Below are 13,022 nucleotides of genomic sequence, written 5' to 3'. Positions count from 1 at the left end.
CTTTGTTACCAACAGTCATCAGCTAAAGGTCAAGGCTGAACAACTACAAAGTAAGAACAAATAGTTGCACCCCTTGTATCACTGAACAGAACAGAAAGCAAAAATAAACTGTTTAATTTTCTTTTTTATTTTTCTAACCAATTCTATAATCGAATGCATGTTAAACTATGTAAACTATGATTTTAAAAGATGTTTTATAACAGACTATGATGGGTAGTATTCAACTAATCTCTTTTTTATCTGTCATAAATTTACTTTACAGTCTATTTATTTTTCATGTCATTAGTTATCATAACTTTAATTATGACTATGTATCTTGAGCAGAAATGAGCGAAATATATCCCAGGTTTTACTTTTTACTACAGTTAAGTTGTTCAATGAATAAGGTGTTTTTATTTACATCATCATCATAATAGTCTGGGCTTCCCAGGTGACTCAGTGGTAAAGAATCCGCCTGCTGAAGCAGAAGACATGGATTCAATCCCCGGGTCAGGAAGACACCCCCTGGAGAAGGAAATGCAACCATCTCTAGTGTTCTTGCCTGGGAAATCCCATGGACAGAGGAGCCTGGCAGGAAACAGACCATGGGGTCACAGGAGTCAGATGCAACTTAGTGACTGCACAACAGCAAGATATTAGCCCAACAAAGAATGGAAGTCTCAATGTGAATAACTGTTAGAATGAGGATGATGATGAGTTTTCAATTTCTTCCCTCTCCTCCTTCAGTTGATGATTTTAGTGAAGAATCCTCTTTCTATGAGATTCTGCCATGCTGTGCTCGCTTCCGTTGTGGAGAACTGATCATTGAGGGACAGTGGCATCACCTGGTTCTGGTGATGAGCAAAGGGATGCTGAAGAACAGCACTGCAGCTCTCTACATCGACGGCCAGCTTGTCAGCACTGTGAAGGTGAGCATGCTCGGAAACCCACCTTACAAGACAGTTCAGTGGTGTGTGCAGAGCATGTATGTGTATGTTTACAAGGGTATTTCTTTTTAAATACTGGCTTAATTTTAATTTGTCCTTCAGTGCCCATTTAAAACAGTATGTGAGAGTCATGTGGCTGGCTAATTCATGTCACTTTGTTAGAAATAAAGGAGGTGTTACAAGGTGCTGAAGATGTTAGTGAATAGCACAGTGCTTGAGCGCTGAAGGACAAGCACTTGCCGGATTGGTAAGTGCTTTTTCACCATAGAGAAACCAGCTGGATGGCTGGAAACCAGAGTTGTTATTCTTGTTATTCAGTCGCTAAGTTGTGTCTGACTCTTTGCAACCCTCTGGACTGTAGCCCGCCAGGCTTCTCTGTGGGATTTCCCAGGCAAGAATACTGGAGCCAGCTGCCATTTCCTTCTTCAGGGGATCTTCCCGACCCGAGGATCAAACCCTCATCTCCTGCACTGGCAAGTGGGTTCTTTACCAGCTGAGCCAAGAGGAAACCCCTAGATGTCTCAATAAACAATGAACACACTATTTTGTCACTTCATTTTTACTACTGTGTGCAGTCCAGTAGATTCTGTTTTCCTTTAGAGTTTGAGTTGTTTTTTATTTATATTTATTTTCAGATCAACAGGATTAGTCCCTGAAAATAATATTGGGTGTTTCCTTATTGTTTGTTGAATGAATGAATGCATACACATTACTCTCGATAGCTGTCCTACAGTTTTCAGAAGAGAGGCAAGAGAGTTGATGTAACCAGTAAAGAATCCAAAGGTCCTTTTTTAAGTCAGGATGAATTTTGCATGTTACTTTCTACCGAACTGTGTTTAGCAAGCTCTTAAAGTTCTTTAACTTTGAAAAGATGGTATCCATTTTTATAGCGATATCACTTGAAAGAAGCAACAAAGATGAATTCGGCCTTTTTCTGAATTGAAGTTTAAAAAGTAGTGAAATGGGCCGCCTTTGAATACATTTCCTTCCTTAATGATATTTTACTGTGACATTGTTTCAACATGATAAATCCTGAAACAAACTCTGTGGGAATAGTCATATGTTTTCTTTGTATACAGGATTGCATTTGAAATGGGCTTGTAGATTCTTTAGAAGGTTGCTCCTTCATTATTTTTAGTATTAATATTATTGAAAAGAAAAATGTCTAACTTCTTGGATTGTGAAGTAGGATATTTATTATTGATATATTGATATCATCATCACTATGCCTATGGGAAGTCACAGTCCTCTGAAACTAACCTTTAGGTCTTCATACTCATACTCTTAACATCACAGGGAGCTGTTCTTTAATGCACAGAGTAATAGATGTGATCTGAAGCCAGGACAGTGTTAAGACAAAACGATCTATGGAAATGTTGTACACACTTGTCAACAGATGAGAACTGTCTGTACTGTAAGAAGCTACTTGATTTCCTGATCTCTTACGCTCTATAATTATATGTTTATTGTAATAATTGAATGACAGTTTAAGCATCTTGTAAGTAAACAGTAGTATAATTTAAAATCTAAAAATATATTTTTCACTGAGATTAAACTGTGTGTATAAATTATAACCCCCTTCATGGATCACAGCCTTGTCATGGAGAAGGGGCTCGCATAACTCAACGGAGCTATGAGCCATACCATGCAGGGCCACCCAAGACAGATGGGTCATGGCAAAGAGACGTCAAGGGAATATTTTATGCATGGATGGGCTTGATAAAGGACAGAAATGGTAAGGACCTAACACAAGCAGCAGAGATTATAAAAAGGTGGCAAGATTCCACAGATGAACTACACAAGAAAGGGCTTAATGACCCAGATAACCATGATGGTACGGTCACTCACCTAGAGCCAGACATCCTGGAATGTGAAGTTAAGTTGGCCTTAGGAGGCATTACTATGAACAAAGCTAGTGAGGTAACAGAATTCCAACTGAGCTATTTAAAATTATAAAAGATGATGCTGTATTTGAGGGTGGGATGATTTGGGAGAATGGCACTGAAACATGTATACTATCATGTAAGAAATGAATCGCCAGTCTATGTTCGATACAGGATACAGGATGCTTGGGGCTGGTGCACGGGGATGACCCAGAGAGATGATACGGGGTTGGAGGTGGGAGGGGCGTTCAGGATTGGGAACTCATGTACACCCGTGGCAGATTCATGTCAATGTATGGCAAAACCAATACAGTATTGTAAAGTAAAATAAAGTAAAAATAATAATTAAAAAAAAGAAAATTGGACATTAAGGAAAAAAAAAACTATTTCCCTAGAAAAGCATGAATGGAATTCATTCCCTTAGAATGAAATGGGGAACTCATGGAAAAGACCTTTGAAATATAAACTAGGTAGGATTTACTACAGACTATGAATAATTTAATCAACATGTTATTAAATGTTCCATCTATATTAGTACTGGTCTCTCTTCTATGACAGGGTGTTGTGTGACAGAAGGAAAGAGGTTTAGGGCCCAGACAGCCCTGGGGTGAAATCTAATTTGCAAACTCACCAGAGCAGAACTTTACCTAGAACAAGTTAGATGCACTCAACCTCAGTTGTTTCACTCAAAAAATGTCTTTGCATGGGCTCCTTTGTATATCATAATTACTGAAAAGATCTGTGTCTCCTGTCATCCAATTTAATTCAAAATAAAAACAAAAAAATAGGAGTTTAGGATTAACATATATACTGTTTTATATAAAATAAATAATCAACAGAGACCTACTGTATAGCACAGGGAACTTACTCAATGCTCTGTAAAAACCTATATTGGAAAAATAATCTGAAAAAGAGTGGATATATGTATGCATGTAACTGAACTACTTTGCTGTACACCTGAAACTCATATAGCTGACTTTGTAAATCAGCTATACCCCAATATAAAATAAAAATTAAGGAAAAAAAATTTATAAATCATAAAAGATGATGCTGTATTTTAACAGCATTTAACATTTTAGTTACACTCAACATGTCAGCAAATTTGGAAAACTCAGCAGTGGCCACAGGACTAGAAAAGGTCAATTTTCATTCCAGTCTCAAAGGCAATGCCAAAGAATGTTGAAACTACTATATAATTGTGCTCATTTCACATGCTATGCTCAAAATTCTTCAAGATAGGTTTCAGCAGTATGTGAACCAAGAACTCCCAGATGTACAAGCTGGATTTAGGAAAGGCAGAGTAACCAGAGATCAAATTGCCAACATCTGTTGAATCATAGAAAAAGGAAAGGAGTTCCAAAAAAACATCTGCTTCTGCTTCACATCGGACTGCACTAAAGCCTTAGACTGTGTGGATCACAACAAGAGGAAAATTCTTAAAGAGATCGGACTGTGAGACCACCTCACCTGGCTCCTTAGGAACCTGTATGTGGGTTAAGAAGCAACAGTGAGAACCGGAACTAGTAACAACAGACTGGTTCAAAATTGGGAAAGGAGTACAACAAAGCTATATATTGTCACCTTGCTTACTTAAGTTATATGCAGAGTACATCATGCAAAATGCCAAGCTGAGTGAATCACAAACTGAAATCAAGATTGCCAGGAGAAATATCAGCAACCTTATATATGCTGATGATACCACTCTCATGGCAGAAAGTAAGTACTAAAGAGAAGACGACGAAGCTGGCTTGAAACCCAGCATTCAGAAACCGAAGATCGTGGCATCCGGTCCCATCACTTCATGGGAATTAGAAGAGGGAAAAGTGGAAGCAGTGACGGATTTTATTTCCTTGGACTCCAAAATCACTACAGACAGTGACTACAGCCTTGAAATTAAAAGATGCTTCCTCCTCAGAAGGAAAGCTATGACAAACCTAGACAATATATTAAAAAGCAGAGACATCACTTTGCTGACAAACGTCCGTATAATCAAAACAATGGTTTTTCCATTAGTCATATACAGATGTAAAAATTGGATCATAAAAAAAGGCTGAGCACCGAAGAATTGATGATTTTGAGTTGTAGTGCTGGAGAAGACTCTTGAGAGTCCCTTGGACATCCAGGAAATCAAACCAGTCATTCCTAAAGGAAATCAATCCTGAATATTCATTGGAAGTAGTGATACTGGAACTGAAGCTCTAATACTTTGGCCACATAATGCAAAGAGCCAGCTCTTTGGAAAAGACTCTGATGCAGGGAAAGACTGAGGTGCGAAAGGATCAGGTGGTGGCAGAGAAAGAGATGGTTGGATGGCATCACCAACTCAATGGACATGAGTTTGTGCAAACCCTAGGAGACAGTGGAGGCATGCTGCAGTCCATGGTGTCACAGAGTATTGGAGCAACTGAATGACAGTAACAACATAAATTATTTAATACTCAATTTTCTAATATTTGTATAGCACTTTACTCATTCTTAATAAAACACTTAATATAATTTTATTCAACAGACTCACATTGCAAGTGTTATAACTAATTGTAAGACTGCCTGCCTAACCATAGGTGGAAAGTTCTTTTTATATCAACCTGAAAATTCCATAACAGCATCATTAATTTCATTTGCAAACCAGAGAGTAGTAGGGTCCCTATATTTGTCTGTTGCCCTTTCTAGCATTAGGTGGTTTATCTGTTTTACAGAGTTCAGTTACAAACTTCCATCTTGCGCGTCAGTTTCTAGAATCTTGGCCTGCTCTTACCTTTCCCAACTCAACAGCATTTGTATATTTGTAAAGTTTTATGGCCCTGGGATAATGAAAACCTACATTTGAAAAGTGGTTATTTTCCTAGTGACAGTATTTGGGGTTGAATCTCACAAATTTGCTTTCCTTTCCTTTACAGCTTCATTATGTTCACAGTACTCCCGGGGGCTCAGGCTCTGCCAATCCACCAGTGGTTAGCACAGTCTATGCCTACATTGGTACTCCGCCTGCCCAGCGCCAAATTGCTTCATTGGTTTGGCGCCTGGGACCTACACACTTTCTAGAAGAAGTATTACCTCCTTCAAATGTTACTACCATTTATGAACTAGGACCAAATTATGTGGGAAGCTTTCAGGCCGTATGTATGCCATGTGAGTAACTTATTCTTTGTTCTTAAAATTGTCTAAGACTTACCTCCTGTGATATAAATGTGTGAATAAGTGCATACGTGTAGATAAGATTATACATTACGTTTGTCTAGTAAAGGGGCCTTCTCCTCTGCGTTCAGCATGAAACTGTTGACCTCTCTCTGCTATTCAAAATGCTCTCCTCCACTAATCATCCCATCCATCATTGTTTCTCGTCTTCATGTCTGATCTTCACGTCTGATCTAGTTTTCCAGTTTCTCTTCTTGGCTCCAAGATGTGGGTGTATACTTCTAACAGTCTAACCCCAACCTTCTTCTCTCTGTCATTTCTCCTATTACGTGAAGCCATTTGAAGTGTACGTACTTTGGGAAAAGGAAGGAAGGAAGAGCCTGTCAAACACACACATAACATTCTTTAGCTTGGACCAGTTAGCATCAGTTTGCCTCGTCTCTTTATTCCTGCAGTCCACTCCTGTTATCCTTTATTCCAAAAGGAATTTAGAATCAGAGCACTGATGTTAAGCTCAGTTCTTTGGTAGCACTCTTTCCAGATGCTACCTTCCCTTCCCTCGTTCTCATTCTGCCAAAGTTCTAAGTAGATTTGGGTCAAGTATACTATGAATGATGAGAGTACTATGACTACGTAATTGTGCTTTCGCTTAGTTTCTTGATTCAGATAATATCTAATAATAGCTAACACTGACTGAGCACTTAATATGTGCTGCATAAATTGATACCCAAGAAGGACATAGCTGTTCTGGGCCCCTCACAAGTATCCATTCGTCTCCTCAAAACACCAGGACTTAGGGACTGTTGTTACCATCCGCATTGTACAGATGAGGAAACTGAGGTGCAGAGATGCATAGGTCACTCAGCTTCTAAGTGAGAAAGCAGAGGCTCACGCTGAGTCACCTTCTTCAGAACTACTCTGCTGTGTCTACTGGAGGAGTAAAGAGAGGCATGTAGGAGAGCTCTCATTGGGAAGGAGACCTGATGCTACTGGAGGAGTAAAGAGAGGCGTGTAGGAGAGCTCTCATTGGGAAGGAGACGTGATGCTGCTGGAGGAGTAAAGAGAGGCGTGTAGGAGAGCTCTCATTGGGAAGGAGACGTGATGCTGCTGGAGGAGTAAAGAGAGGCGTGTAGGAGAGCTCTCATTGGGAAGGAGACCTGATGCTACAAAGTTCACAGGTGTTCCACGCATCCCCTTGTTCCTTGGAACCAAGAGAGAGTGTTTTGTGATTCCTTTGGTAATACTTAGAACTCTTCTTCTTCCTTTACATTGTGCTACATATTAAGTATATTTTAAGAGTAAAACTTGGGATGCAAAGCTTTATGTTATTTAGTTGCTAAGTCATGTGCAACTCTTGAGATCCCATGGACTGGAGCCTGCCAGGCTCCTCTGTCCATGGGACTCCCCAGGCAAGAATACTGGAGTGGGTTGCCATTTCTTTCTCCAGGCAAAGCTTTGTGACTGGGTGGTTTTTCCTTATTTTCTTAAGAGCTGGAAATTAAGTAAAACAGTTTCTAAATTTTAGCTCCTTGTTCCACTTTAAAAGATTTTCAAGGCTACCCATTTAAAAATGGTGATAAGAAAAAGAATAAATATATAAAAAATGATAAGAATTAAAAAATTGTCTTAGGATCAAAGAAAAGCTGATAATTTTGAAAAGGATTATTCTTCTTTTGAAGGTAAAGATGCAAAATCTGAAGGTGTGGTCCCGTCTCCTGTGTCATTAGTACCAGAGGAAAAGGTGTCATTCGGCCTCTATGCACTGTCCGTGTCCGCCTTGACAGTGGCGAGAATCCGGAAGGTATACAACAAGCTCGACAGCAAAGCCATCGCTAAGCAGGTAAGCAGAATGATTTCCCAGTGGGCCACGGCTAATACTCCCTGCAAAGGTGTTCCAGAGCTTTCTCTGGCACCCCCCCAAATCAGGAGTGGTTGCTAAAAACAGCATTTTTCATCTATTACTTTGGTTTATTTTGCTTTGGATTAAAGCCACAACATTTTTAGCCATTTAGTGTAATTTGGAAGGGTGAGAATTTCCTTCCAAGTGTCCAGTTTATATTCTTATATTTTCGTTGGCAATTAAGAAATTGAACCTTAGGAAACTAAAGAACATAACTGCTATTTTAATTTTTTTTTGGATAACTTACTAAATACCGGGCACCATTTTGTTCAGGACACAGCAGTAGATGAAGAGTAAATCCCTGCCTTTACTAACGTCATTCTAACGGAAGAGACAGACAGTAATAATGACAGAAATAACCTGATCATAGAGTATGTTGGAAGACGAAGAGTGCTAGGTAGAAAAACCAAGCCGGAAAGGGGAGAGAGAGAGAGGCTGATAGTTTCAGTGGGAGGGTCAGAGGAGGCCTCCCTGAGAAGGTGAAATTGGAGCAGTCTTGAGAGAGAAGGCAGCAAAGAATGATGTATGTATGGGGGGAGGGGAGTGGAGTGTGCATTCCAGAAATACTAGCGCTGAGGCCCTGAGGGGACAGTACATGCCTGCCAGAGAGGCAGGTGTGGCCGGAACGACAGGAGAGAAGGCCTGGGTAGTAGGCCAGGCAAAAACGGAGTCCCTTGTGCTGATCCGAAGAAAACTGTAGGAAGAGTAGTTTGGGGGGCGGCGAGGGAGATGTTGAGAATTATGTTTTGGAAAACTTTGGTGTCTCCATTAAGAGGCTTCTCAAAGCCACTGAAAATAGGAGTCGGTTCAGGGGAGAGATTTGAATGCCAGGGTTGTCCCTAGGTGGTGGTAAAGCCACGAGACCAGGTGCAGTCACCAAAGAGAGATGCAGGTAGAGAAGAGGAAAGGTTTACAGACAGATCTGGCACATTCCAGTGTCCCGGCCCCCGGGGGGCTGATGGAAGAGCCAGCACGAAAGGAGGAAGTGAGCAGAGTCTGGTGTTGAAGACAGTGATTCACTGTGGCGGGCATGTCAGAGCAGTCAAGAAGGGTGAAGGCTGAGGACCACCGTCAGGTTTAGGAAGGTGGAGTCGTCAGTGACCTTGACAAGACATTTTGGCTGTTGAGGGGAGGCAAAGCCGAGGGGAAGGAAGTCAAGAGGCTGGAAGGAAAGGATTTGGGGATAGTAAGTATTGACAAGCTCTTAAGCCAGAGGCTTGCCTGTGAATAGATATATCTCTCTTCTGAGAAACATAAACCACGCAAATTTAGTTCTACAGATAAGAACAGAATTACGTCTATGAATTACATTTTTTTGCTTTAAAAGCAAATTGTGTATGTCTGTGCAAAATACATTTCTTTTGTGTGGGCATGTTGTATCCATAAACTTTTGAGCAATTTATGTGACATTTATTTGCATATGGTGTGAAGCAATTTTTTTTGCTTTCCTCTCGAACTCGTGAACTTTCCCCTTGCCCCTGTTAGGGTGGACATGGACAGTGCCTTATATTCATTATATGATATTCACTGATCAGAAATACTGGGAGGCAGTGAGTTTACATCACAAACGAGTTTCATTCAGAAGGACTCCAGAGCTGTTCCCCAAGACCCCCTCACCACCTTTCTCTCGGTGGATTGTATTAATATTTCACTTGCTTCCTCCGAGTTTCCACACCTTTGCAAGTATTTGCACGTTTTTAAAAAATGAACACTCATGTTTTTTAACACTCTGCGAAGTCGAGAGAGCAAAGTTATGTTCCCCATTCGTGTTCTTTTTTCTTTTCCAGTCAGAATGTTGAGACCATTCCTCTCTCGTGACATTTTTTCCTTTCCTGTTTGTTCTTCAGTTAGGCATTTCCTCCCATGAGAACGCCACTCCTGTGAAGCTGATCCACAACTCCGCAGGACACCTCAATGGGCCCGCACGGACAGTTGGGGCTAGTCTGATTGGATACTTGGGTGAGTCGCGTTGCCTTTTCCTTTCAGGCTTCTTTGTGCTGGTGGTTTAGTCACTGAGTCACTCTTTGTGACCCCATGCTCCGTAGCCCGCCAGACTCCTCTGTCCATGGGGTTTCCAGGGCAAGAATATTGGAATGGGTTACCATTTCATTCTCCAGGGGATCTTCCCAACCCAAGGATTGAAACCATGTCTCCCGCATTAGTAAGTGGATTCTTTACCACTGCGCCACTAGGGAAGCCCTCAAACTTCTTTATTTGCCTTCAGATCCCTTTAACTTTCTCATTTGAGTGTGGTGTCCTAAGTTCATATTCTATACTGCTGACCTGTCATGTTCTTACAATATTCAGAGATTAATGTCAATCCCAAACTCCAGTGAACTTTAAAAATTATAACCATTTATAAAATTCCATCAACTTACCCCTGTCTTTCGTCAATGCTGATGAGCACTGATTGTATGCTGCTATATAATTTCAAGGTGATAGTCACACTCCATTGAGGGACAGATATAAAGACTTGGAAATACTGATGATTGCTACATGATTTGGTGCCACAGTGAAGACACGTGTGGTGCTTCTGTTTTTGGAAATGAGCTAGAAATAAGAGCTTCAGGGTAGGAGCCCTGTGGATCCAAGTATAATTAAAGTCAGAGCTACAGAGCCTCAGATCTCATATCTTCTTAGAAAGAGTTGATCATTTTGATTAGGTAGAATTTTGAAACATAACCGAATCAGGCCATCCAAAATTCAAAACTAGCAATTATGTATTCTAATCTGTAAATCAGTATGTAATATCTAAGTGTTAGTCTCTAAGTCATGTCCAGCTCTTTGCGAGTCCACCAGACTCTTCTGTCCATGGGATTTCCCAGGCAAGAATATTGAAGTGGGTTGCCATTTCCTTCTCCAAGGGATCTTCCCAACCCAGGAGTAGAACCCAGGTTTCCTGCATTGCAGGCAGGTTCTTTACTCCCTGCGCCACTAGGGAAGCCCAGTATATAGTGTGGATTCCTTTTAAAATTAACAAAAAGTGTTATGCCAATCAGTGTCCTACATGTTTATCAGTCCTTGGCAATTATTGTTCCATCAGCGTCCACGTCTCTGAACGTTTTCTTTTTTGACCATATTGTATTGCTAAAAGTTTCCGTTATGCTAAAGCCCATGGTAATTCTTTGTTCAGCTCAGGAGATAGTTCCTGAGCTCTGCTCTACGTTCTTTGCAAAAATACGGCAGCACTGTTGTTGTTGTTCAGTTGCTCAGTTGTGTCCAATTCTTTGTGACCCCATGGACCACAGCACGCCAGGCTTCCCTGTCCATCATGAACTCCCGGAGCTTGCTCAAACTCTTCAGTGATGCTATCCAACCATCTCATACTCTGTCGTCCCCTTCTCCTCCTGCCTTCAGTCTTTCCCAGGATCAGGGTCTTTTCCAATGAGTCAGCTCTTCACATGAGGCCAAAGTATTGGAGCTTCAGCTTTAGCATCAGTCCTTCCAATGAATATTCAGGGTTAATTTCCTTTAGGATTGACTGGTTTGATCTTGCCGTCCAAGGGACTCTCAAGAGTCTTCTCCAGCACCACAGTTTGAAAGCATCATTTCTTCGGTGCTCAGCCTTCTTTATGGTCCAACTCGTAGATCCGTACAAGACTGCTGGAAAAACCATAGCTTTGACTATACGGACCTTTGTTGTCAAAGTGATTTCTCTACTTTTTAATACCTTGCCTAGGTTTGTCATGGCTTTCCTTCCAAGAAGCAAATGACTTTTAAATTCATGGCTGCAGTCACCATCCACAGTGATTTTTGGAGCCCAAGGAAATAAAATCTGTCACTGTTTCCATTTTTTCCCCATCTATTTCCCACAAAGTGATGAGACCGTTTGCCATGATCTTAATGTTTTGAATGTTGAGTTTTAAGCCAGCTTTTTCACTCTGCTCTTTTGCTTTCATCAAGGGGCTCTTTACTTCCTCTACACTTTCTGCCATTAGGGTAGTGTGTCATGTGCATATTTGAGGTTATTGATATCTCTCCCTGCAATCTTGATTCCAGCTTGAGCTTCAGCCAGCCTGGCACGTCAAATGATGTGCTCTGCATATGAAGTTGAATAAGCAGAGTGACAGTATATAGCCTCCATCTATTCCTGTCCCAGTATTGAACTAATCTGTTGTTCCATGTCCAGTTCTAACTATTGCTTCTTGATCTGTGGTATAGTAGAAGAAGCAGTGAGTGAAGAGCTCAAACATTTAGGTTCTAACCCTTCACCTGTCACTGTGGATTTATGCCAGAGATTGGAACTCTGTGGATGTCAATTTTTCTTATCTATAAACTGGTAATGCTGGCCCTAATTACCTTAGATGGTAGTTTTCAAAATCCAACTCCATGCTATATAAAAGCATTGTGAATGCTACAAGACACACAGAAATATAAAATGCATATTGGCTTTGTTTTTTTAAGAAACTCAATTTTGATCAGTAGGCAGATGACATTCAAACAATGCCTTAAAAAAAAAAAGTTAAGAACGTAGATAATTATTACAAAGTTAGTTCCAATACTGTGTTTACCATGCTTTTCAAGGTTACCGATGTAGTTACTCATATTACGTAACTGAGAGAAGCTTTGAGCAATAATGTTGAATGTGGTTTGTTTGACTTTTTTATGGGCTTCTCAAGCCTACCAGTGCAGGAGCCACAGGAAATGCGGGTTCGATCCCTGGGTCAAGAAGATCCCCTGGAGGAGGAAATGGCAAGTCACTCCAGTGTTCTTGCCTGGGACATCCCATGGACAGAGCAGCCTTGAGGGCTATGGTCCATAGGGTCACAAGAGTTGGATGCAGCTTAGTGACTAAAAACAAATAATGCATAATTAATGAATAGTTCTTAAGATGATGTATTCAGTTCTTGTTTACAATGGGGAATTTATTTTAACTATTTTCCACTGTCTTTTAATCAGGAGTAAGAACATTTGTTCCTAAGCCTGTTGCCACTACTTTGCAGTACATTGGTGGAGCCGCAGCCATCCTGGGCCTGGTGGCCATGGCTTCTGATGTGGAAGGGCTGTACGCAGCAGTCAAGGCCCTGGTTTGTGTAGTCAAGAGTAACCCACTAGCCAGCAAAGAAATGGAAAGAATCCGGGGCTACCAGGTTTGTAACAATAAAGCTTGGTCTTCACTTTACTTTGCATTACAAATCTTATAATTTTCATTGTTAATTCATATTTTTTCAAACTCTG

At 40.7% G+C, this 13,022-nt stretch overlaps 1 protein-coding gene across 14 annotated transcripts in view; it reads left to right on the top strand.

Annotated features, from left to right (window-relative positions):
• WDFY3 (WD repeat and FYVE domain containing 3) overlaps window positions 1-13,022 on the top strand; it is a 281,120-nt gene that overhangs the window by 167,554 nt on the left and 100,544 nt on the right. For all 14 annotated transcript variants that reach the window (XM_069594602.1, XM_069594596.1, XM_069594599.1 and 11 more), the window contains 5 exons: window positions 727-908; window positions 5,707-5,938; window positions 7,624-7,784; window positions 9,692-9,803; window positions 12,744-12,934. In XM_069594602.1, the coding sequence (XP_069450703.1) occupies window positions 727-908; window positions 5,707-5,938; window positions 7,624-7,784; window positions 9,692-9,803; window positions 12,744-12,934 (878 nt within the window). The remainder of the gene's footprint in view (window positions 1-726; window positions 909-5,706; window positions 5,939-7,623; window positions 7,785-9,691; window positions 9,804-12,743; window positions 12,935-13,022) is intronic.

This window comes from Ovis canadensis, chromosome 6 (assembly GCF_042477335.2).
Source record: "Ovis canadensis isolate MfBH-ARS-UI-01 breed Bighorn chromosome 6, ARS-UI_OviCan_v2, whole genome shotgun sequence".
Taxonomy (NCBI): Eukaryota; Metazoa; Chordata; class Mammalia; order Artiodactyla; family Bovidae; genus Ovis; species Ovis canadensis.
Note: the sequence above shows the minus strand (reverse complement) of the source record. Positions and strands in the feature narration are given on the sequence as shown.